Raw genomic sequence first — 22,502 nt, forward strand, 5'->3', positions numbered from 1 at the left:
GCCCGCTTTGATCCCTCCAGGACGCTGACGTCGAAGGCACACCGCACTATCCAGACACATCAACTTGACAAATCACTTCCCCGCTGAGTTATCGGTAATTGACATGCAAAGCCAACAGTCATACGGCATGCAAATGCCCGCATCAATGGACCGGCAGAACGTGGCCGGCTCTTATACCGGACAATATGGGATGCAGGACTCCCAGGTCGGCGGCTACCAGAATGTACCAATCGATCCAGGGTGGACGCAGCGAGTCCTGGACGAGATGAAAGACCTGCTGCTCCTTCTAAATGCCGAGGGACGGGTCACTTATGCGTCGCCGTCCTCGAAACAAATTACCAGCCGCGTGGCAAAACAGCTCGAGGGCAGCGTCCTTACTGAGTACCTCCACGACGACGACAAAGCCATTTTCCAGCAGGACCTGGACGACGCCGTGGCGAGCAACGCGCCTTTCCGGACCCACTTGCGCTTCCGGAAGTCAAACGGTTCGTACAACCTCCTCGAGGCCTATGGGCATCCGCATGTTGCAAACGAGCATGACCAGCCCCGTGGTGCTGGAAATGTCTCGAGTCGCTGCACCGGGTTTTTCCTCGTGTGCCGACCCTATCCATCCAAGGTCTCCCAGATGCTTGATTCATTCCTGGAACACAAGATCGAGAATGCGCGGCTGGTGCAGCAAATTGCCAAGCTGAAAAGGGAGGAAGAGGAAGAAGAAGCCGCCGCAGTCCGCATGGCGTATCAGAGATTCGATGACAAGCGAGCACCGCTGGTCGACGCTCAGAATGCCTCGGCGACGGCGCAGGCGGGGGTCTCTAGCGACCATGATTCGACCGAGACCTTGATCAATAATTCGGATGATTCAGATACCAACGCGATTGATTATCTCTCGTCGGATCCGCTCCACCAACTGGAGAGTCTGTCGCATATCGACGGCATCGAAGTCATGACGGGTCTTCACTACGGAGAAGGCGAGAGATCGCAGGGTCTCAGTACCGGTGTTCGTCGTGGTCGTCTGATCCACTGTGATATCGACATTACTACGGCCGCCGACCAAGCCCGCACTGCGCAGGAAGGCGATAGACGCAAGAGGCTGAAGGGTCAGCATGTCTGCAGTGACTGTGGAACTGCTGATTCGCCGGAATGGAGGAAGGGTCCGAATGGACCGAAGACAATGTGCAATGCTTGCGGCTGTAAGTGGTTCTCATTCGTGACGGTATTTGGGATTTCAGAACTGACAAACTCGTGTTCTAGTGCGCTGGTCCAAGAAGGAAAAAAAGCGTCAGGAAGTAGCCTGATTCCATGGTTTTTGTCTCTTATTCTCACATTGGCTTGAAGTTTTGCAACAAGATATCCCCACGGGATTCCGTCGGGGCGGAGCACATATTGTTTTTGTATTGCAATTGGTTCCATGCTATACACATCGTAGCCTGGCTGATGACTTAATGACTTGACTTATGTTTATTGTTGTCGTGTTTGGGATTGGTCTTGGTACAAGGACAGATAGTACCCTATTGAAATGAATGAACTATATATGGTGGATCTGGGGCCGGGCTTATGAGGCAACTAGTACCGATTTCCCCTTAAAAATAGGACCATAAAGAAGATAGCATGAATGTGGTGCTCAATTGTCTAGATTGAGATACCTTGATGCGAATGACCTTAGAAATCCCATTGTGATGGTGATGAGTAGTTGGGATGTATGCATTTTTCATGTTTGGAAACTCCAATCCAAGTCCAGACAGACAGACAGACGCAGAAGCGTCGCAGGTAATTAAAAGGGATAGAACACCATCCTCCATCCCCGGGAAGAATGTAAAGTGTAAAAAAAAAGGAGAGTAGTGCTATGTATGAAAAGAGGCAATGGTGGTATCACTTGCGAGAACAACAAGACAAAAAACAACATTCGTACGCCAAGCACATTTACCTCTTGGTCATTGCCTTTTTCGGCGGGGGCGGGAAGTACATCTGTGACTCCTGTGAGGTATGAGGAGTCATCGCCTCAGACGAGGATTGTTGGCCGTTAGACGACGAGTGTGCGTGCTCTCGCAGCGGCAGGTCGGAAGATGTGCTGCCGCCGCCGAGGCGGTTGAAAGCCAGGGTGCGTGGGGTATACGGCGAGATGGCTCCACCGGCGGCCATGGGCGGGATTCCGGGGCTGAAGGAGGCGAACTCTGGGCTGAACGGGTATTTTGGGGTGTGGGGGTAGTGCTGCCCGGGGACCATACCCGGTGTGCGAGGGATCATTTGTTGATTCATGGGAACGAAGCCGGGAGAGTTGAGGATGGCTTCTTCAAATTCTTTTTCGATCTTCTTTTCCTCTCTCTTCTCGTCAATCCGCGTGCGTTCCTCTTTCGTTACGAAGCAGGAGTGGATGTTGAAGCCTAGCTCAACTAGGTAGAGGGCTCTGGGAAAGGTGGGTTAGCTGGAGTTCTTTTTTGGAAAGGAGAGGAGATTGTGCTTGTTGCACCAACATACATGATTACAAAGGTAATGCCGAAGAGAGATTTGGCTTGCTCACAGTAGCCGATGTTCGATTCGTGAGCGGCCACGCTGCATGGCTTTGTGATGTACCATGGCGGGCCTGGCTGGGGGTGGTTTGGATCGGACATGTCGCTGCCGGCTTGGAACCGTGCCGAGACAACATAGAGGACGATCAAGGAGCAATGGATGAAAGCCGCCAGAGGAGGATAGAACAAACGCATCAGATGGAGGGGAAACTTGACGATCAGCATGAATGTGCTCAGGACTCCTAGGACGAGGTTGTAATTGGTGAGGCTGTCTCTTGGGTTAGCGCGGTTATATGTTAAAATGATTCATCGAGGACGACGCACAATGATGACCACACCATGGGAGCCGTGTATGGACGATAGTTGGCGGCGGCGTAGAGCGCCTCGTTGGGAGCGCTGTTGAAACCATTATCCGCGCCGTCCTGCCATAATAACGAGCGGTACAGGTTGTGCGATGCAATACCCGTCAAGGTCAATATAACGACTGTGATCGGCAACTCGGCGAGCATGAAATACAGCGTCAACTTATGATACCGGTGCTTCTTGGGGAAGTAGAACGGCATGGTGACGATGGATGGGAGTCTTCGAAAGATGGTGACCGTTCAGCTGAAGGGCCCGACAGTCGAATGATGTACAACACAGCGAAGGGGCCAGACCGGCTGGCGAGGACATTCAGGTCAACACCAAGCTCTCAGCTGTCGACAGCAAGGCAGAGAAGGGGGGGAAGAGTTTGGGGTGGACGGGCGTTTAGATATGGCAGAGCCGACAGCCCATCGTGGGCATGCATGAAGGGCATGGCTCCGATGCAGACGAGGGGCACGAATCAGCATGGGCTACGAGGTTCCTCGAGGTGCATCTGGCCAATACGTGATGGCGGCAAAGCGCCAGTGCCCGCCAGCGACCGGGGGGTGGCTGCCAATGAGAGGCGGGACGAGCAGCGTCGGCCGGTGGTCGTCACACACTAGCCGGTGTGATGGATGGGCCGATCTGCACGAGCCGGGCCTGCATCACACAGCGCGTCGCTCATTAGGTGAGTAGGAATTACTAGGACTACGGCGGTGGGAGTAGGCGTATCGTGGATCGGTATAGGGTGCAAGTGAAAGAAGTGTTGAGTCAGGTGTCCGTCATGTGCCCGAACCTCCCACTTCCACTCACCTCGATCGCCCATGAAGCCGTTCTTCCGCCTGGCCCATCGTCACCCCCGGTCCCTGTCGCGCGGCATGATCTCGTCTCGCGAAGACTCCATTCCCCATGAGCTGCGCACAGCGGCAGAGCCCCGCCAGAACAGGCTGTACCCGGTGCATCTGTCGCATGTGGAGCAGATCAACCAGTCGGTGCGACTGCTGCAGCTAGCCATTCATCACAATGTATGTTGGTATACATGACATGGATGATGATTATTCTCCGAAGCACCTAGTCCCTCGATAGCCGCTGCCTTCCCTGTTTCGTCTCCAGGCTAGCCGCATCGGCGAACGAAACTAACCCCTCGACAGAATGACAAACAACAACAGCCATTTACCTTCCTGCCCGGCCAATGGCTCGATGTTCACATCCCATCGATTGCCCAGGCGGGAGGCTTCACCATCACCTCGACGCCGGCAGATGCACAGGCACTGCCATCCCCCGAGGCCCCGCCTCAAGAAGAGACGACGCTCTCATCCACAGAGCCGCAAGGACGGGCTCCTTACGTGGAATTGGCCGTCCAGGACTCCCCCGCTAATCCCTCTGCCGCATGGCTCTGGCGGCCGAAGGCGGAAATCGTAGGCAAGGAGCTAAGTGTCCGCGTGGGCGGAAGCTTCGTCTGGCCGCCTGCCGGCGTAGATGTGGAGACTGTCAAGAACGTAGTCTTTATCGCCGGTGGCGTCGGCATCAAGTAAGTGCTGAGCTGAGGGCTTGCCTCCTAGTTGTTTCATCTCCACGAAACTGATCCGAAACAGTCCTCTCATCTCTATCCTCTCACACCTAAATAACAACTCATTCCAACCACCACACCACCCAACAAACATCCACTTCTTATACTCCAGCAAACTGCCACGCGGACTATCAGAGACATCTTCGTCCGAGGAGACCCTAGATCAGATTCTATTCCTGTCGCGTCTGCGCCAGATAATTCGCTCCCAACTACACTCCCACCGCCTGCGGATCTCCCTAGATCTTTTCCTGACGGACCTGGCGTCGTCGTCCCCGCTGCTTACTTCGTCTGCAGGTCAGTTGGCAGATCTGACGATCCATCCCAGGAGAATTAGTGAGCATGATCTGCGCTCTGCGGTCGTAGGTGGCGATGGGAGACTTGATCCCCGTGAGACGGTGTGCTATGTTTGTGGACCGCCGCAGATGACGGATCAAATGGTTGGGTTGCTAGGGCCAATTCTTGGGGAGGATGCGGAGAGGAGGGTGCTTTTTGAAAAATGGTGGTGAATTTACAGTTCGACAAGCATAGGCGCAATCCGCGGAACCGTGGAGGGAATCGACGCCATTCTATCCGTGCTCCACGATGCCCGACAGTCCTATGCCAAAAAATAGTTATGAGAATATCCTTTACAGCGAAGCCACGATCTCTTCTTCTAGAAATAGATGAGAGGCTAGTCAGTAGTCGTGACCGTGGGGGAATGACAGGAGTGGGATTCATCCATGCCTCTTTCGGGAGTCGATGACACCAAGTTGCCTTGGTGAAGGCGTCCTTCCATCTTAGTCCACTCGACCATCTTGCCATATGGTGTTTCGAATTTAAAAATTTAAGGGTGTTATGCGGTGCGGTGAATAGGCAGGCAGCCGTTTCTGGCTTCCGAAGCGGTCATTTACGGCGTTATTTTCCCAGGTCCTCATATTTTTAGTGTGTTATTTGTAGGCTTAGATCCTTTCTAGGGCATGGAAACGGCACTATATGATTGAGCAGCAAGCTTCCTAAGGGAATAAAGAAGGCACTGAGCTGACATTTAAGTCCCTGAATCCCATGCATATCTGCTGCAGTCGACTTTAACCTTACCAGATGAGGCTCAAAGTTCACCGAGAAGGAAGCTTGCAACGTCACAGTGGCCCGCACAAATCATGTATTTACACCATAGTGGTAACTTGCACACCAATTGATTGTGAAGGGGTTAGGGTAAATGATATCATCCATTCATTCATCCATCCGTCCGTCAATACCGGTTCTCCAACACGATCACCCCAGAAGGCGGGGTTAAGGACAAAACTAGGTTTGCTGGGCACCCCACTCCGGTAGAGCCAATGCGGAGAACCTGGAGATTTATCCGGAAATATCGAAGGATTGTTGTACTCCAACTACAACAGGGGAGATATACAGCTCCGGGGAACAACAGCATCGAATCACAGATCATCCTGCTAACGGGGTCCACACGATGATCAGATTCATGATGGTGTTCAGTTGACCCCCTCCCCCCTCTTTCTGGTTTGATCCCATTCTTCTTCCATCAAAGCTCCCAGCATAAATTCCCATCATAAGGCATCCTGCGCTTTCAAGGAGCACATCAAACGGGAACTACGTCGCAGCTGAAAACATGGGGAAAGGAGAGCAAACCCAGCATCTAGAGGATAACTCTCTTGAGGTGAAAATGCGTCTCTTTTATAACTCCTCAGCTGGCAAAACGGCTAAACGGGTTTCCGCAGAATCAGGATGCGACTGCCGTAGAAGGCTCGTCGCTGGATTTACTCGACGATGAGGAAAACCGCCGCCTGAATCGACTTCTAGACATCAGAATCCTGCCATTATGCTGCTGGATATATCTCTTAAACTTTCTTGATAGAGGCAACATCGGCAATGCAAAGGTTCTCAACGAAGAAACCGGCGATGATTTGCTGCAGCGGACGGGGATGACCGCCATGGATTACTCCATCACTCTGACGCTCTTTTCCTTAGCATACGCTGTGTTTGAAGTGCCTTCCAACTGGATCATGAAGCATTATGTGCGCCCGTCGATCTGGTTAGGCACGCTACTTACCTGCTGGGTATGTTGATTGAGCACACTCCCATCCCCAAATTCCTTCAAGCCAAATCAATCTAGCTGTTGTTCAGAGAAGAGATTCTCAGCCCCATAAAATATGTGATTCTGAAAGAGATCAACCTGCTCGACTTGAGTTCCTCGTTTCTCATTAATTTTGTGTTACAGGGTATCTTGACGCTTGGATTTGCTGGTGTTAAGAATTACGGCACCGTCCTCGCTCTGCGGTTGCTGATTGGAGTTGTAAGCGTTTCCCATCCAGCAATATTTTGATTTTCATGTCTTGACTGCTGACTCTTACTACAGTGTGAAGCCGGCTTCTTTCCTGGTGAGACTTGAAAAGTGATTCTCCGTTCGACGCATGGCTGACCATGTTCCTTCTTCTATTAGGTATTTGCTATCTCATCACAATATGGTACCGTTACAACGAGCGATCTGTACGAATCGCTCTGGTTGTAGCCTTCTGCAACTTGGCCGGCGCGTTCGGGGGAGCGATAGCATACGGCATCGGGCAGGTCAACGGCGCATCTGGATTGCAAGGATTCCGCTGGCTCTTTATTATCGAGGGCATTATTACCGTCATTTCAGCGCTGCCCGTCTTCCTCTTCCTCCCAGACTACCCTGCTCGGGCAAAGTGGCTCAGTGGCTCGGAGAAGCGCTTCGCTGAGGATAGACTCAAGGAGCGAGGCGGTGGCTACCTTTCAAACCATGCGAGTCGCAAGGAGATCTTGGCTACTTTCTTCAGTCCACGAATGCTGACACATTACATTGCATACGTGAGTATATTTATTGATCGTGTCTATCACACCTATTCTTCTTGAGGCGTGCGTTGTGTTGACCCAATGCCTTATTCAGGTTGCCAACGTGGTGCAACAAGGATCATTTACGTTCTTTACCCCGACTATCGTCACTGGCCTGGGATACCAGTCCATCCAGGCTCAACTCATGACCGTGCCGCCATGGGTTGTGGGGTTCGTGGTGGCCATCACGCTCTCGTACTCTGCGGACCGTCTCAACATGCGAGGCTGGCACATCACGGGAGCATCGCTGGCAGGAGGGACAGGATGGCTGGTTGCAGGGCTGCTCCCTCCCGATGCATATATTAAACGATACGGATGCCTGTGTCTAGCAGCAGCTGGAGCATTCCCCGCCGCGCCTTCGATGACCAACTGGGTGGCTTGCAACACTCCCAGCCTGCTGACAATCCCCTTCGCCCTCGCACTGCACAATTCGTCTGCGGGCATTGGGCAAATCATTGCGCAGTGGATCTGGAAACCGGGAGAGGCTGATCGAGGCTATCCAACAGGAAATTTTACGTGCGCTGGATGCGCCTACTTTGTCGCCATTCTGGCAACAGGGTTGCGCCTTTGGTATGGCAGAATGAATTCCAAGGCTATCAAGGATGTGAGGGGAGAGTCGAGGATCTGGTCGTACTGAATGACGCACGGCTGAGAAGAGACCATGTTGGTGCAAGAGTCACATCGTTGCCTTGAGGTTCTGTAGCGAATTTTTCTTCGATTTCATAGGAGATGGTTCACCTTCGCGGGACATAAATCCCAGTATTGGATGGAATGATTTTGGAATATGTAGACTGCCGGGATTAGTTTCTGCGGACATTTGGTGGGCTCGCAAGGAAGTAGCAATTGAATTGTATGTCCCGACCCGTCCCATCTACAAGCCAGGTACCTTAATGAACCGTCATGGTTTTCCTACATGCTAAGTTATCAGAGCTGGGAATAAATTTGTGGCTGCAAACTCAGTAAAGAGATTGCCACCAAGTGAAAGTAAGACAGGGAGAGGGTACCCTGACGGGACATTTACAAATGCTTACTATATATAAATTTAACGTACGAAGAATTCCACAAAATATCTATCTTCGTGGTACTTTAACCCGACTTCACCATATGCGTTGGAGAATCACCGATCATCGCTCCCCTCTTACGTATTCGTCCTCCCTAACTATTTCTCCTTATTTCGGCTCCACAGAAAAGGCTATCGAAGAAGAAGTCAATGCCTTGTAGGTCACCGTCGTCATCGCCTGGAAATCCATTAAAAGCCGGTAGCTGCGTGGGTAGGCTGTCGTTACTGTTCAATCTTATGGATCCATTCTGTGTTTCGGGCTGGAGCTCTGACAATAGCTGATGAGTATTTGAGGACAGGATGTCAGATCCAGATGATAGATTTTGGTTGTGTTCTACACGCTGACCCGGGGGCAGTCTATCCGTGACCGACATGGCCGGTATGCCCAGCTCGGGTTGCGCTCGTATTTTTGAAGCAGGCTTTGAGATGACACCGCGTTCAAAATTGATGGCACCAAAATAGGGAATCTGGATGTGCAGTGCCTTGCCGCTGTTGGTTAACCGGCCGTCATACTCAAGCCCTCCCTCGGTATCTTTAGATGAGCTTGTGTGGTACAAGTCACCCCCGGCAGCATTTGCCTCAATGATGAGCAGATGGTGAATGATTCGGGTAAGCTTATAGGCGATCAAATCGATATCATTGCAGGCCATAGATTCGATGATCTCTAGAGTACGCTCCATGTAGCCGCGGTCACTTGGGCGGCTGTGGACAAGGGATTCGACACCAGTGACCAGGCCTGAGAGTTCCCCACATCCTTGGAACTGGCTTTGAGAAGTAATGTGAGCCATACAAATTATGGTAATGGCCATAAAGGCGAGAAAATCACAGCCGCGACAGTAGAACTGCGCGGGGTTTGACGTGCGAAGCGCTATATAGCGAGATAGGATTTCGCGGCTGGCGTTGATGGCGGTGATCCTGCTATGATCGTACCTATGGTCAGATGAGGAGCAAAGCATATAAGGTAAATGCAGCCGCAGAAGCAGGTGATAATGCGTGAGTTGGTCCATGATACGATTTGTATCACGAAGGAGCCTTGTATCTTCGCTATCGCTGGACAGGAAATTCGGGATCAGCCACCACTGGGGTGGCATCTCAGCTGCGGCTTTATGCAATAGCAAGTCCTCCTCGTGAATATTGACCAGGTCATTTTCGTCGCCATTTTTTCGTTGCAGGATATGCCCAGCAACGGCGCAGTGGATGCGTTGCATGCGTTCATTGGGATCCAACCCTTCTAATACTTGAGGAGTGCAGAAGCGGTCTTCGAGTAACATATGCGGTAGGCCCAGCATAATTGAGAGGTAGCGATCCATTTGAGCCAATCGAAAGTAGGTTTGACTAGGGGAAAAGCCAACTTGAGTCTCAGGGTCGAGGATCTTCAGCGACGGCGAGGCAAGACCGCGGTGCAGAGCCATCATCTGCGCGACGGTAATCGCCCGGCGTATTGCCATCCATGCACGATGCAGGTTTCCAGCGTAGTTCTGGTACATAGTCTCGAGCATTATGCATTCAATGCCCTCGACGGAGCCGATAAGTTCTTCGTTGGTAGTGACGAGGCTGATAGCTCTCTGGACGACGCGGGGCATGATAGAGCGGATAGAGGTACCTACGTAGCCCAGGCCTCGGATAGAAGAAGGGGGGATTGCTTGCAGGAACACACCGAGGACCAGAAGTTTACGCGCAATTAGCACCGGATGGTTGCTCGGCTGGGGAGGCTGTAGCATCTCCCTTGGGGATGATAGGGCCGGGCCGGTAAAGGTAGAACAGGACGTGCATACTCCACAAAACATTAGGGTTGAAATACCCATAGGGAGGCTACAGATGATATTGATATCACCCTCGCTGGGCCATGCCGCGACAAGGTCGCGAGCCAGTTCTTCATATTTGCTTAGGGCTCGCCCGTCCGAGACCGATGGCGGCTTCGAAGGGGGTCTCGAGCGGGCATTTATCCCATTATCAATATTGTGCTTTGTAATTGTCAAAAGAAGGTTATATGGCGAGCTTGATATAAACTCACCACCGTGCGGCTCGCCGACGACACTATGTCTGACCGAGACTCCTCTCTATGCTCTAGCGTCACCGAAGTCAAGCGAGCTTCGGAACGATCTCTACTTGCGGACTGTAGAGTGCGGGTAGACTCAGTATCGGCGAGTAACTGCTCGAGCAGATTCTCTACCCGGCTAAGCCGTCCCTCTACTTGATTAATGCTGACGGAGGGAACCGGCTTATCCGGATACTCCTGGCTGATGCATGCACTCCCGCGTCTCCGACAATTATTGCAGGTATGAGCGGAAGGGGCGAAGATACAACGGACTTTTCGTCGCTTGCACTCCCAACAGCTTTGAGTTCCCTTCCGGGTTTTTCTTTTTTCGGCTCCAGGTCTGGCTTTTTGGTGAGTCGTTTCGTTCATCGCTTATGCACACCAGGCAATTCCTGACGTCTCATCAGGACCAGTAATGCGAGTATCTTGATTGAAGCCCCCCTGGTTTCAATGTTGAAACCACGATGAGATGAGAGAGTGTGTATGGTGACGGACCGCCTGAGCTCGGGCATAACAAAACAGTTGTTGAATTCGACCGAAACCTCGGTCATGACAAATCAGTCGGTGAATTCGACCGAGCTCTCGGCCAAAGCATTTATATAGAGCAGCTCGTATCTAGAAACGACTCACCTGGTCGAAATAGGTCAGCCTATAAATTTCTCATGAAAGATACTTTTAAGTTCAAATAATAAGCGAAAATGGTCAAGATTGCGATTGCTGGCGGCTCTGGCAGTGAGTGCCAGTAACTTACAACACTACAATCCGCAGCGTTACTAAATCTTACATCTCAATAGATGTTGGGCAAGAGATCCTTGACGCCCTCGTTGCAACTAAGAAGCACAATATATTGATTCTGTCGAGAAAGGCTTGTATCCCTTCTTGAATAACCATTGATCAGTCGTTTCTAATTGGTCTCTACAGGATGCCCCGGCTGGAGAGGCCACCCCAGACATTACATGGATTAAAACAGACTACAAAGACCCAAAAGAGTTGACTCAGATACTGCATGGGGTCCCCACCCTTCTGTCTTTCGCTTCTGAACAGGACGATCCTTCCAGTCCCGTCCAGAAAAGGCTTATCGACGCTGCAGTTCAAGCTGGAGTGAAGCGTTTTGCACCCAGCGAATGGGCCACGTAAGCCTCCCTCACCTCTCATAATGGTTTTAACCTATTCACATCTTGCAGGTCTGGCCTGGAACATCTAAGTTGGTACGCCTACAAGGCTGAAACGCGCCGATATCTGGAAGAGCTGAACAGGGACAAAAAGGTGGGATCTGAGAGCCTTCTGTAGGATCCTGAAAATCTAACACTTGAAATTATCTGTAGGTTTTGGAGTACACTCTATTTCAACCTGGTCTGTTCGTGAACTATTTGACATTTCCTTATAAGTCGACCAAGCACCTTCACCTATTTGAACCCCCTTTTGATTTTGAAAACCGCCGAGCTATCGTCATAGATGGCAGTGAGGACGACCGAATCACCTTCACTTCAGTGCATGATCTCGCCAATGTAGTAGCCATGGCCGTTGATTTCGATGCTGAGTGGCCGGTTGTCGGAGGTATCAGAGGCACCGACATCTCCATCGGACAGCTTATAGCCATCGGCGAGAAAGTCCGCGGTGGGTAATCCTATTCGGATATACTTGATAATTTACGAAATGTGCTGATATACTACTCATTAGGAGGCCTCCCCTTTCACCTCGAGGAACTGAAGCCGGAGGACCTTGAAAATGGGACCTGGCAGACCTCATGGGTACCGAAAGTCGATCATCCCTCAATCCCGCCTGAGCAGGTTGAAGCGTTTTCGAAGGTCGGTGTTGCTGGAATTCTATTGGCTATTTCTGCAAAGGCCTTTGCCGTTTCAGATGAGTGGAACAGACTGCTGCCAGAGTACAAGTTCACTCAAACCGAGGACTTTTTGACTGCAGCATGGAGCTGTAAGCCTTAGAGCAGAGAGTAGATACAGTGCGACTGGTGCCACCGCCTACACTCTTTCATTGTTTCTCGAACCATAATGCCAAGGCTCATTTCTTTATCAGTATAAATACAGTGACTTACTCTAATTATAATAGACTTGCTCTGTCTTGTAACTGAATTGGCGAGCCAAAGGCAACTAGAGTTCTAGGTAGTCATCTTGGTATAGGGAAATTGGTAGTCGTTCCCCTGCCATTCTGGCTTCTCGCAAAGTATATGACTCTGGGGCTACTGTATAGTTTCTGGGTTTGGCAAACTGTTCCTAAACACTTCCAGGTGAGAGCGAATGTATAGTATAGATTGCTTGCTACAATCAACGGCATCGGCCATCTAGGACGTCCTAACTCTAGGTCATATAGTGGATTAGCTCGACCTATGGCGGTCTCAAGTTCGGAGCTTCCTTTGCTTAGTGCAATGCGAGGCGATTATACTCTACCGATGCTTGGTGGACTCGGTACGAGATCGGCAGGTTCATTGCGGATCAACAATAAACTCGATCTTGATAACACTACAGCAACAACCTAACGTAATCGGTAAGCGAGTCGCCCAAATCTCTTGTATCTACCAATCGATAGTGGTGTCGTCGAATCCCCAGAACTCTCCCCCTCCGTTCTCCTTGGTCAAGCCATCGATTTTAGCAACGATTGAATTCACGCTGTCCTCAACTTCAATGAAAGCTCCAGGGTAGCCCACAGCTCGGGCAGCGTCATTTCCAGCATCTGTCTTAACGGCCCTATACAAAATTATTAGTTAATGCCATACGCAAGAGAAAAGAGTTAAAAGGTAACTACATACCCAGGATGGATTGCCAAGGTCGCAATATTATCATGTTCAAAGTTGATTTTCCGAACGAAGAAGTTTGCCGCGGCCTTGCTAGCACCGTAAGGCGCAATTTTGATCGGGATGTCTTTAATGCCTCCAATCGTCCCCATAAGGCTACTATTTAGGATGAAGCGAGCAGAGGATGACTTCTCAAGGAGAGGGAGTGTAGCCTGGAACAGTCGTACAGGTCCGACAGCGTTCACGTCTAGGTGGGATTGGATCTGCGCAATAGTGGAATCGGCAACGGTGGTGAAAGCGGCTGTGTCGAAGACTCCCGCATTGGCAATAACAATGTCCAGAGCCGACACACCCTGGCTAGACAATGACTCCACTGCAGCTTTGGCGTCGGAGTTGGAGGTGGCGTCGATTTTGACAACAATCAGCCGACTACTCTTCCCCGTAGGAAAGTGTGAGAGAGAGGTTGCCTCCGATGAGCTTGGGTTGCGGACGGCTGCGATCACAGTCACGTTATCGCGAGCCACGTACTTGGCGACAAGCCCGCGGCCAATTCCTAACAGAATCAGTACACTTAAAAGACGACAGATAAGTAATCCGCGGGTTTGCCTTACCTTTGTTGGCACCGGAAATTAATATAGTAGACATGATGACGGTGGTGCTTTGCGTTTTTGCCTTAGAGAAAGTCGCCTAGTGTGTGTGGGAATATTGCTCAAATAGATGTTTTTAGTTATTGTTACGAATGGTCACCTTCTTAAATAACCCCGGTAACCCACTTCTTGACGTGGTCTTGGAGTTCTCTATACTTGGATGTTGCAATTGTAAGCTCCTAAGAGCGATTAACCAATCTAATTTGCGAGCATTGGTAATAAGGGTCCAAATTTCCAAGCATTGGTAATCTTCTCTAGCATCTAACGATCCCTGTCTAATCAAAGTAAGCAAAATCTAGCACTGATGGCTGATATGGCACTACCGCATTGTCATCTGCAAGATAAGCACGCTATTATATAATTATATAATTCACAGTGAATGAACACTCGCTAGGCTAGCGCGACCTTAGCAAAGAGGGTTGAACAAAAATTTCGAGACCTAGTCCGGGTTTGGATGAACAGCTACCTAAGATAGATAAAATGCACCATTCCCTAAACTCTTTATATGACAAATCCACAGTTGATGATTAGAGAGCGCTATGCTGCTGTCCCGATTTATTTTGCCCTGGATTAGTTACGCCGCTCTCGCTGGCGGACTTCATCTGCTGGGTCTTGTCCTCTATCGGCTATATCTAAGTCCACCGCGACAATTCCCCGGTCCCAAATTGGCCGCTGCGACGCAATGGTATGAGACATACTATAAGATATGGTATCCGGGGGGGGGGGGGGCATGTTTACCAGGCACATTAAGGAGCTGCATGCCCAATATGGCCCCATTGTGCGAATAAACCTGTGGGAGCTCCATATCGACGACCCGGAGTTCTATGAAACCATGTATCCCCCGTCCGCCCCATTCAATAAGTTATCTGTGTTTGAAAATCTGTTCGGCATCCCTTTGGCAGCCTTCTCGACATCTGCCCATGCGGTGCACTAAATGATCTAATAATGACCATTCAACTACCAATCTAGGCTTGCGAAAATGACAGAAAAATGAACCATAGGACCACTAACTAAAGTACATCTATTACGTTTGTATGTATTTCCTGTACTTCTAGGAAGGAAAATCCGGAGATGTTCATACGAGCTTGCTACGCGGCAGATACCTCACCATTCCCCAGCGCTGCTTGGGCTTGGGCCGTGGCTGAGATGGAAGATCCCGCCTGTAATCGCCTTCAACGATGCTTAGCATCACCAATGTTGGTAGAGAAATGCCCGGACCGCCGTCAGGCGCACAGACGAGATGAGATTCGATGAGAGCAACGACGAGAATGTAGCCGCTTAGCCGGGAATTGAGGGGCATTCAGAAATAATCTCCCTCTTTACGGGCTGCGCAAATACACATGGTGGCCTGTTACGACTAGCGTGTCTGAGTGCGATGACTATCCCCCCAGTTGCCAAGCCACGAGGGCGGATGGCAGCTTCCCGTTAGCTAAATCCAATCTGTGTGGGGCAATTAAGCTTTTTAGTATACAAGGAACAGGGTCCAGGAACAAAAGAAACTGTGCCTTAATCTCCGAGAGTGATTTCGACCGTCACTTCTAACCTATAAATAAGGGCAAGCCGCCCAGGAATCTCTAGATACCACGACGCAAAGTAAACGCATAAAGCCAATCTGTTTACCATGTCTCGGGCCGTCCTAGCTCTGGGTCTGGCCGTCAGTGCCTTCGCCGCCAAGAACTCCATAGTTGCGCCGCAGGGTGCTGATGTCCTCACCGTTGCTCTCTTGGGTGGTAAGTATTTTTCACTGCAATGGACAGAAAACAAGCATATTAATAACCCTTAGACTATGGCTGGACTGGTTGGGAGCCTCTGCCGCTGTCGTTCTGTAACGAGATCATGCCGAAGCTGATCGCGGATGGCATCACCATCCCTCGCGAAATCCAGAACGACTGCGACCCGGGTGACCGGTATGATATCCGCAATGCTACTATTGAGCAGAGTAAGCCTTTCTTGCTCCTTTGAGATCATGGATTAACACATCATGATAGAAAAAACCGCCCAGTACATTGAGAATGTGTGTCTGATGAAGAACTGCTCTGCCTTCATCTCCGTCGGCGACAATTTCTACGACAGCGGTGTCGACTTCGAGACCGAGGGCATCCTGCGTTTCGACCAGGCCTGGGCTAGCATGTACAACGGCACAGCCTTTGACGGCAAGCCGTGGTACCAATGCTTGGGCAATCACGACGTTATCCCGGGCCAGCCCGCTGTCGACTTCCAGACCCGTATTGCTCCCCTAATGGATGACCGCTGGTACTTCGGCCACGACCACCTGCCCTACTACACCTATGACCTGGTTGGCTCCAACTGGACCGCGACCTTCGTCGTGGTGGAATCAGACTGCTTCATCAACACGTACCAGGAGTCGAGCTCGGTTTACCTGACCCCGTACCTGAAGGCCTGCCACAAGACCACGCAGCAGCAGGTCGACTTCCTCAAGAAGTCGTTCGCCGAGTCCAAGGCCGACTGGAAGTTCCTGCAGATCCACCACGGTTACGTCTCGTCGTCCAGCAACTACACCGAGCTGGCCCCGCTGATGGACATCGTCCAAAAACACAACGGCGTCGTCGTCAACGGCCACGACCACTGCATGGCCCACTACTACTACCAGGACACCAATTTCGTGCTCACCGGTGCCGCGGGCTACGCCCAGGCTGGTGACTGTAACTATGGCGAGAAGCTCGGCCCCTTCGCCCAGTGGCTCGGTGCCGACAAGCTGCAGTCGGCTAACGGCTTCGTCACCCTGGACATCAGCGCCAACGCCCTCAACTTTGAGTACTACGCTCGGGACATGCGTATGCTTGGTAGCGACCTTTACCCGGTCAAGCATGACATGAAGCCGTCGTACAACTTTACTGTGACCAAGCACTCTATCTAAACACCTTCTGCTGAGCTAAGCTGGTGAGTCGGTGAAGGGCCTGCTTAAAACTACATGTATCTGGATTGATGTAGATCGTTTTGCTCTGCATGAAGTGAACTATTAAGGTCTTCAAAGGCTTTAGCTCGGTTTAGGAAAGATTTTCCTAACCTTTAGAAAAGTACTCCACCAGAAGGGCAAGGGGGGAACCAGATCGTCTCGATCAAGCTCTCTGCCCGAACTCGCAGGGTGATGATATCAGCGGCCCAATCGCTTCCGTAAACAGCAAAAGGGGGTCCACTAGGTTGCATCACTATTTCTTTCCCACAATCAACCCTTTTTTTTCGCTGCAAAGAACTGCACGAAATGGATTACAAATCTACAGTAGCTGTTGCCTTAGCTCCGTGCCGGAAAGGCCGAACAATGACGTAAAAGGCCAAAGGAGTATAAAAGGCGGTTGAGTCCTCCCCAATAGTTGGAAGCAGGAATTCCCAAATACCGTTCCAATTCACGATAATATCCAACATGCCCATTGATGTCACTCTATATAAAGGTTCCAAAGATGGAACGATTCGAAAAGAAGTTGTGCAGCGCGGAAGCGACCTGAAGCGCGACGAAGTGCTCATTCGTGTCACCCACTCCGGCGTTTGCTTCACCGATGTCCACTACCGGAATGTCGACATGGCTCTCGGCCATGAAGGCACCGGCGTGGTGGAAGCAACCGGCCCTGACGCCAAGATCTTGAAGAAAGGCGATCGCGTGGGCTGGGGATACGAGCACGATTGCTGTGGCCATTGTCGCCAATGTCTGACGGGCTGGGAAACTCTCTGCCGGGAGCGCAAGATGTACGGCCTGGCGGACTTTGACCAGGGATCCTTTGGCTCTCACGCGGTGTGGCGTGAAGCATTTATTTTCAAGATTCCCGACAATATGAGCAACGAGGATGCCGGCCCACTGATGTGCGGTGGATCGACCGTGTTCAACGCACTCCACGTTGCGCAGGTTCGTCCGACCGCGCGTGTCGGAGTTGTGGGCGTCGGAGGCTTGGGCCACCTGGCCATCCAGTTCGCTGCCAAGATGGGTTGCCAGGTCGTCGTATTTTCCGGAACAGATAACAAGAAGGAAGAAGCTCTGAAACTGGGTGCCACCGAATTCCATGCAACCAAGGGCGTGAAGGAGTTGAAGCTCGAGAAACCTATCGACAATCTCCTCGTGACCACCAGCAGCCAGCCGGATTGGCAGCTTTACCTGAACATCATGGCTCCCGGCGGCATCATCTCGCCCCTCTCGGTTGATTCGAATGACTTCAAGATTCCGTACATGCCATTGCTAGTGAACGGGCTCCGAGTGCAAGGAGGAATTGTATCCTCGAGACAGGTGCATCGTGACATGCTCGAGTTTGCGGCCGTTCACAACATCAAGCCCGTGAAGATGACTTTCCCGATGACGCTGGAAGGAGTGCAGGACAGTCTAAAGACGTTGGAGGAGGGCAAGATGCGGTACCGTGGCGTTCTCGTGGCCGGAAAATAAGAGCGTGATGCTCATGCTCAGAAGATTGTCAAGTCTATATACTTCTAGTATTTCTGCTCCGTCCTTTTCTCTTGATATCGATTTCCTTGAATGCCCCGCCTTTGTTCCACAGATAGGGTGAGTGGATGCACAGAATCACAAAAGTCGTCGACTAAGACTCATACTAGACATCAAGTAGATAAAAATAAATGTTCACACATAGCAGGAGGGAGAATACTTTCAATGGTTCTTGTCTCCATTTATTGATTCACCCGGATGGGGCCAAAAAACAAAAAAAAGCATGCTTCGACGCGGAATTGAACCGCGGATCTTTGCATATCATCCATTAACTGAAGCCTTAACTACAGCTAACTACAAGTGCAACGCGTTACCACTGCGCCACCGAAGCAGTCTCAAAGACTATTTTTCGAATAATAGTAATCATATGCTGAGCAAATTAAATCGATTTTCGCTTTTTTTCATCCATTCCTTGTAGTAGTTTCGGCTTGCGGGGGATCAAGAAAGGATGCTGTCACGGCATCACGTTGTTTCTAGGAAATTGACCCTTGATCGTAGATAGCATGCTCCAGGTTACTTACTTGCCGCTCATTTACCTCAAATAACAACGCTGTACATATATGCTTTAACAACTGGAAAGCCTAGGCCCGTGGCAAGAAGGATTTCATAGTACGGTATTCACGGACGTGCATGCTGTCAAGACGGACTCGAATTGCAGACGCTAGTGATCAAAGTATAATGGCGAGAGTAGGAAACATAGTGGAAGATTCCAGAAAACAGCATAGAAGGGGCCACCCCCGAGACGCCGACCTTTTGCGGGAAAGGGGCAATAATATGTACACGGTGATAGTAGAAGAATGTGGGATGGGAGAAAGAAGCCGGCGTATCTGAGAGACGATGGACGGATAAACGACAGGAAGTGCGAGGAACAAATGCAAGCAGTACTCCACTCGCAGTGGACACGCGGATAGAAAAAAGAAACTGAAACAAGAGAAAAAGGAGAGAGAGGCTTAATACGGTCGGTCATCCAGAGCCAGTGTCACTATCGCCCGGACCCTTGACGGCGCCAGCGTCGACGATCATCATTTCATCGATTTTGGCTTCAGTTTGGCCCCATTCGAGGCGTTTGTAGGTCGTCACTCGGCCGGGACCCATGTCGAAGTCGAAGAAGCGCACGCGGCGCACGTAGTCGTTATAGCCGCCGTAACCGCCCAGGCCGACTCCGCCACCGTAGCACATCCAGAGGGAGGGTTTGTTGGCCTCATCATGGTCGAGCATGCAGTAGTCGTTCACGTGGTCGCTGCGTGGCAGTTAGCTTGTGTTGCATACAAACACAAAAGTTCAGGGTACGTACTGTCCACAGCTCACAAACAACACCCCCTCTTCCTCGAGCGCTTCTTTGAAGCCCGAGTTGAATCCAGGGGCTGTGGGTGCCTCCACCCATGAACCCTTGTAGAAAAGGTCGGAGTTGCGGTACTCAGGTAGCGGGATATGGATGAATGCCATGTTCATGTGGATGTGCGAATATTCCTTGTGTTTCCGTTTCAGGCTCTGGGCCGTGTTCTTGAACCAGCGGGTCTGACTCGGCTTGATCCAGTCATAGCCTCGGAACTGGCGCTCGTCGGGAGAGTAGGAGTGAGTGTCGAGGAGGTAGAAGGTCAGGGCCGAGTGCGTGCTCTTGCCCCGGTCGAGGACTTCAACGAAATAGTTTCCGACGCCGTCGATGTCTTCGGGCCCGGCGGCCGACATGGAGTAGGGAAGTTCTTCGTAGATAGCCATGAGATGTTCGCGGTTGAGATCGCCTTCGTCGTCGTGGTTGCCGAAAATGGCCGCGTAGGGGATCTTGCGGTCGACTAGAAGCTTCACCGACTTGAACAGGGCGCTCTGGGCATCAGGAGCTGTCTCTCCGTTGACCTGGTCACCTGTCAAGATGACCATATCCGGCTTCTCCTCATCGAGAAGCCTTTCGACAAACTCCAGCGTGCGCGGGTCGGCTTCACATCCCTGGCCTGCCACGGACTCGGCAGGGACAGGGTCCCGACAGGCCCCCAGGCCCGTGCTCAGATGCATATCGGCCAGCTGCATCACCTTGAACTTGCCGTTTTCATTGATCCGCGGAGTAGGCATTTTCGGCTTGACCGGGTTGCCTCGACGGATGCTGAGGCGAGTCTCCAGCTCCTCCGTCCTACTGTCCAGCAGCAGAGGGGTGTCTTTCACTTCCCAGTTAGGGCGCGGATCGACGGCGTCCGCGCCAAACAGGACATCGACGTAGGTGACGGTGTTTTGTGAGTCGCTAGCATGGCGGGCGGCGGTGCGTTTGAGCCAAATGCCCCCGGGCCGCTGCTCCCAGTTAACAATCTCGCTTTTGCTATTGCCTTCGGATTGCGGGGTGAGACGGCTGATTTTCAAATCGACGACGACTTTGTCCGAAGAAGACAATTCCTCCTCTTTTTTCCGCTGAAAGTGAATGTAAGCGCTCGAGGTCCAGCCCGTGCGGAGGTAGAGGTCCTTCTCGATGCGGTACCAGACTTCGGGGTCGAGTCTGCAGTTCGAGAAGGGGTTGAGGGTTGAACAGGTGGTGACGGTCACGTCGGTGATCGCGTAGCCGGAAAAGTGTGTCGGGAGGTGGCCATGGATGGAGGCGGGGAGGACTCGAAATCGATTATCGAGAAAGACTATCAGGCAGATGGCGAAGATGGTGAGCAAACCAAGTTGTACGCCCGTTCGGACCTAGATACGACGGTCAGTTTGTCTCGAGACGACAACCAGATGGGGATAGCCATACGAGCCGGCGAGCCATGATGAGGAGATCACCCTAGCAGGGACTTTAGGACAAACTGATTGGCGGGTGGACACAGTCGCATGGTGCAGGCCACCCAGCCATCAGAAAATGCAACGAAAGAGAAGACCGAGGGCAGGTCAACTCAGGGTGAAGGGGGAGTTCACTTGTTTTGGGGGATTCTCTTGGGCGAGGGATGGCTGCTCCCGGGCCAAGGCGGTCTGGACTACGACTGAGACAAGCGCAAGGTAAACCCCAACACAAGGTTCCCCATCAATAGTGATGCCTCGCTTTTGGGTCTTCATGTGCAGAGGACGAAGAAGTCATGCGAGAGGAGGTTTGATCACCAGAAGGAAAGGAATAAATGAGTCTTTGCAAGTACGATTCTCGTCTATAGCTCTATCCGAATAATTACTATCATCATGGCCAAGTGCCCCCGGGCGGCCCAACGATTCATACTCTACTGGCTCTTGTGCGCCTGGGCCACTTCTTGGGCCGACACTTTGCCCGCCAGGATATCCTTCGTGGTTGAGAGGATGGTCGACCAGTTCTCAAAGGTCGTGAAGGGCATTCCGCGGCGTTCGCAGTACAACACCAGATCTGGGACAGTGTCAGCGATACAGATCCCCCTGCTCAACCAAGAGAGGTGCCCTACCCTTGCCCTTTTTCGCAAACAAAAGATCCGTTTCCGCAGCCGCAGACAGGTCCGAGACGCCATCGCCAGCATACAGCAGCACCGGGCGCTCGCCTTCGGGCAATGCGGCGTATGGCTTGATCTCCAGGGACTTGTCATGGCCGAAATGGCTATTGTCGTGATATTGGATCTGCCAACCGCCTTCACTGTTGATGTCCTTGCCATCGCGGCTCACCACCTCGTTAGAGACAATCGTGAGGTGGCTGGCCGGCTTGTGGCCCAGGAAGTGCTCCAGCAGGGCGCTAATAATCGGCCGCATTCCTGAGGACAGGATGACGATGGGTACGTTGTTGTCCTTGGCCCAGTAGTAGAACTCGGCGAAGTAGGGGTCCAGCTTCATCTTCTTCAGGAGGGTTGCAATGCATTCGTCGTAGGGGGTCTTGATGCTCTCGAGCATTTCGCGGAAGGCATCTCTAGAAGAAGAAGGACCCAGATGATAAGTATGGGGACGTTTGGAGATTCGATGTCCGCTTACCGGAAGCTCAGCGTCTCGTCCAGCACCTGGTCATTCAGCACGAGGCGTCTCTCCCGGCCGAAGCCGAGATTGTCGATCTGGAATGAGGGTCAGCATGGCGTGCACTGCGAGACAGGTGCAGCCAGATAGAAATACCATGTGGTCGTTGCCTGCGAAGGTCAGTACGGGCTCGGAGAGGATCATTGGAGCCACTGACTGTCCTCGACGGTGATGGTGCCATCGAAATCGGTGAAAAAGATCAGCTTGGGCGCTGTCTGCATGTACGGGAGCGCGATCGACCCCATTATGGCGGTATATGGGTATATGGCGACAAAGCGAGCGTGTCAGTAAATAATCCAATACACGAAGAGTCTGAAAGAATTGATCCAACACTGCTCAAGAATCATGGAGGGGCCCCGGTTTCGCTC

At 51.6% G+C, this 22,502-nt stretch overlaps 11 protein-coding genes across 11 annotated transcripts; 6 read left to right on the forward strand and 5 right to left on the reverse strand.

Annotated features, from left to right (window-relative positions):
- Positions 1 to 145: 145 nt before the first annotated feature.
- On the forward strand, positions 146 to 1,295 carry N7510_009017 (GATA transcription factor LreB; the record flags this gene model as incomplete). The annotated part of the gene is made up of 2 exons (XM_056980942.1): positions 146 to 1,190; positions 1,252 to 1,295. 2 exons carry the CDS (start codon positions 146 to 148, stop codon positions 1,293 to 1,295), a joined length of 1,089 nt encoding a protein of 362 aa, XP_056831151.1.
- A 631-nt stretch (positions 1,296 to 1,926) lies between these two features.
- On the reverse strand, positions 1,927 to 3,070 carry N7510_009018 (uncharacterized protein; the record flags this gene model as incomplete). The annotated part of the gene is made up of 3 exons (XM_056980943.1): positions 1,927 to 2,404; positions 2,476 to 2,775; positions 2,832 to 3,070. Coding segments are annotated over 3 exons (1,017 nt in total), but the record flags the coding sequence as incomplete, so codon positions are not given.
- A 603-nt stretch (positions 3,071 to 3,673) lies between these two features.
- Positions 3,674 to 4,925, forward strand: N7510_009019 (FAD-dependent oxidoreductase; the record flags this gene model as incomplete). Its single annotated transcript, XM_056980944.1, has 3 exons — positions 3,674 to 3,874; positions 4,001 to 4,380; positions 4,445 to 4,925. The coding sequence occupies 3 exons, from the start codon at positions 3,674 to 3,676 to the stop codon at positions 4,923 to 4,925; spliced, it is 1,062 nt and encodes a 353-aa protein (XP_056831153.1).
- A 1,209-nt stretch (positions 4,926 to 6,134) lies between these two features.
- Positions 6,135 to 7,903, forward strand: N7510_009020 (uncharacterized protein; the record flags this gene model as incomplete). The annotated part of the gene is made up of 5 exons (XM_056980945.1): positions 6,135 to 6,473; positions 6,635 to 6,709; positions 6,773 to 6,794; positions 6,857 to 7,242; positions 7,322 to 7,903. Coding segments are annotated over 5 exons (1,404 nt in total), but the record flags the coding sequence as incomplete, so codon positions are not given.
- A 518-nt stretch (positions 7,904 to 8,421) lies between these two features.
- N7510_009021 (fungal specific transcription factor domain-containing protein) lies at positions 8,422 to 10,113 on the reverse strand (the record flags this gene model as incomplete). Its single annotated transcript, XM_056980946.1, has 1 exon — positions 8,422 to 10,113. The coding sequence occupies one exon, from the start codon at positions 10,111 to 10,113 to the stop codon at positions 8,422 to 8,424; it is 1,692 nt and encodes a 563-aa protein (XP_056831155.1).
- A 949-nt stretch (positions 10,114 to 11,062) lies between these two features.
- N7510_009022 (uncharacterized protein) lies at positions 11,063 to 12,487 on the forward strand (the record flags this gene model as incomplete). The annotated part of the gene is made up of 6 exons (XM_056980947.1): positions 11,063 to 11,096; positions 11,263 to 11,497; positions 11,549 to 11,630; positions 11,690 to 11,981; positions 12,045 to 12,299; positions 12,435 to 12,487. The coding sequence occupies 6 exons, from the start codon at positions 11,063 to 11,065 to the stop codon at positions 12,485 to 12,487; spliced, it is 951 nt and encodes a 316-aa protein (XP_056831156.1).
- Positions 12,488 to 12,897: 410 nt separating this feature from the next.
- Positions 12,898 to 13,761, reverse strand: N7510_009023 (SDR family oxidoreductase; the record flags this gene model as incomplete). Its single annotated transcript, XM_056980948.1, has 3 exons — positions 12,898 to 13,069; positions 13,132 to 13,669; positions 13,728 to 13,761. The coding sequence occupies 3 exons, from the start codon at positions 13,759 to 13,761 to the stop codon at positions 12,898 to 12,900; spliced, it is 744 nt and encodes a 247-aa protein (XP_056831157.1).
- Positions 13,762 to 15,384: 1,623 nt separating this feature from the next.
- Positions 15,385 to 16,641, forward strand: N7510_009024 (uncharacterized protein; the record flags this gene model as incomplete). The annotated part of the gene is made up of 3 exons (XM_056980949.1): positions 15,385 to 15,493; positions 15,547 to 15,702; positions 15,752 to 16,641. The coding sequence occupies 3 exons, from the start codon at positions 15,385 to 15,387 to the stop codon at positions 16,639 to 16,641; spliced, it is 1,155 nt and encodes a 384-aa protein (XP_056831158.1).
- Positions 16,642 to 17,145: 504 nt separating this feature from the next.
- N7510_009025 (NAD(P)-dependent alcohol dehydrogenase) lies at positions 17,146 to 18,150 on the forward strand (the record flags this gene model as incomplete). Its single annotated transcript, XM_056980950.1, has 1 exon — positions 17,146 to 18,150. The coding sequence occupies one exon, from the start codon at positions 17,146 to 17,148 to the stop codon at positions 18,148 to 18,150; it is 1,005 nt and encodes a 334-aa protein (XP_056831159.1).
- A 1,020-nt stretch (positions 18,151 to 19,170) lies between these two features.
- N7510_009026 (metallophosphoesterase family protein) lies at positions 19,171 to 20,947 on the reverse strand (the record flags this gene model as incomplete). The annotated part of the gene is made up of 3 exons (XM_056980951.1): positions 19,171 to 19,447; positions 19,502 to 20,877; positions 20,933 to 20,947. 3 exons carry the CDS (start codon positions 20,945 to 20,947, stop codon positions 19,171 to 19,173), a joined length of 1,668 nt encoding a protein of 555 aa, XP_056831160.1.
- Positions 20,948 to 21,386: 439 nt separating this feature from the next.
- N7510_009027 (putative Phosphoserine phosphatase) lies at positions 21,387 to 22,379 on the reverse strand (the record flags this gene model as incomplete). The annotated part of the gene is made up of 5 exons (XM_056980952.1): positions 21,387 to 21,526; positions 21,582 to 22,033; positions 22,096 to 22,172; positions 22,231 to 22,244; positions 22,292 to 22,379. 5 exons carry the CDS (start codon positions 22,377 to 22,379, stop codon positions 21,387 to 21,389), a joined length of 771 nt encoding a protein of 256 aa, XP_056831161.1.
- Between the last annotated feature and the right edge of the window lie 123 nt (positions 22,380 to 22,502).

This window comes from Penicillium lagena (assembly GCF_028827675.1).
Source record: "Penicillium lagena strain IBT 129212 chromosome Unknown utg000006l_segment0_segment0, whole genome shotgun sequence".
NCBI lineage: Eukaryota > Fungi > Ascomycota > Eurotiomycetes > Eurotiales > Aspergillaceae > Penicillium > Penicillium lagena.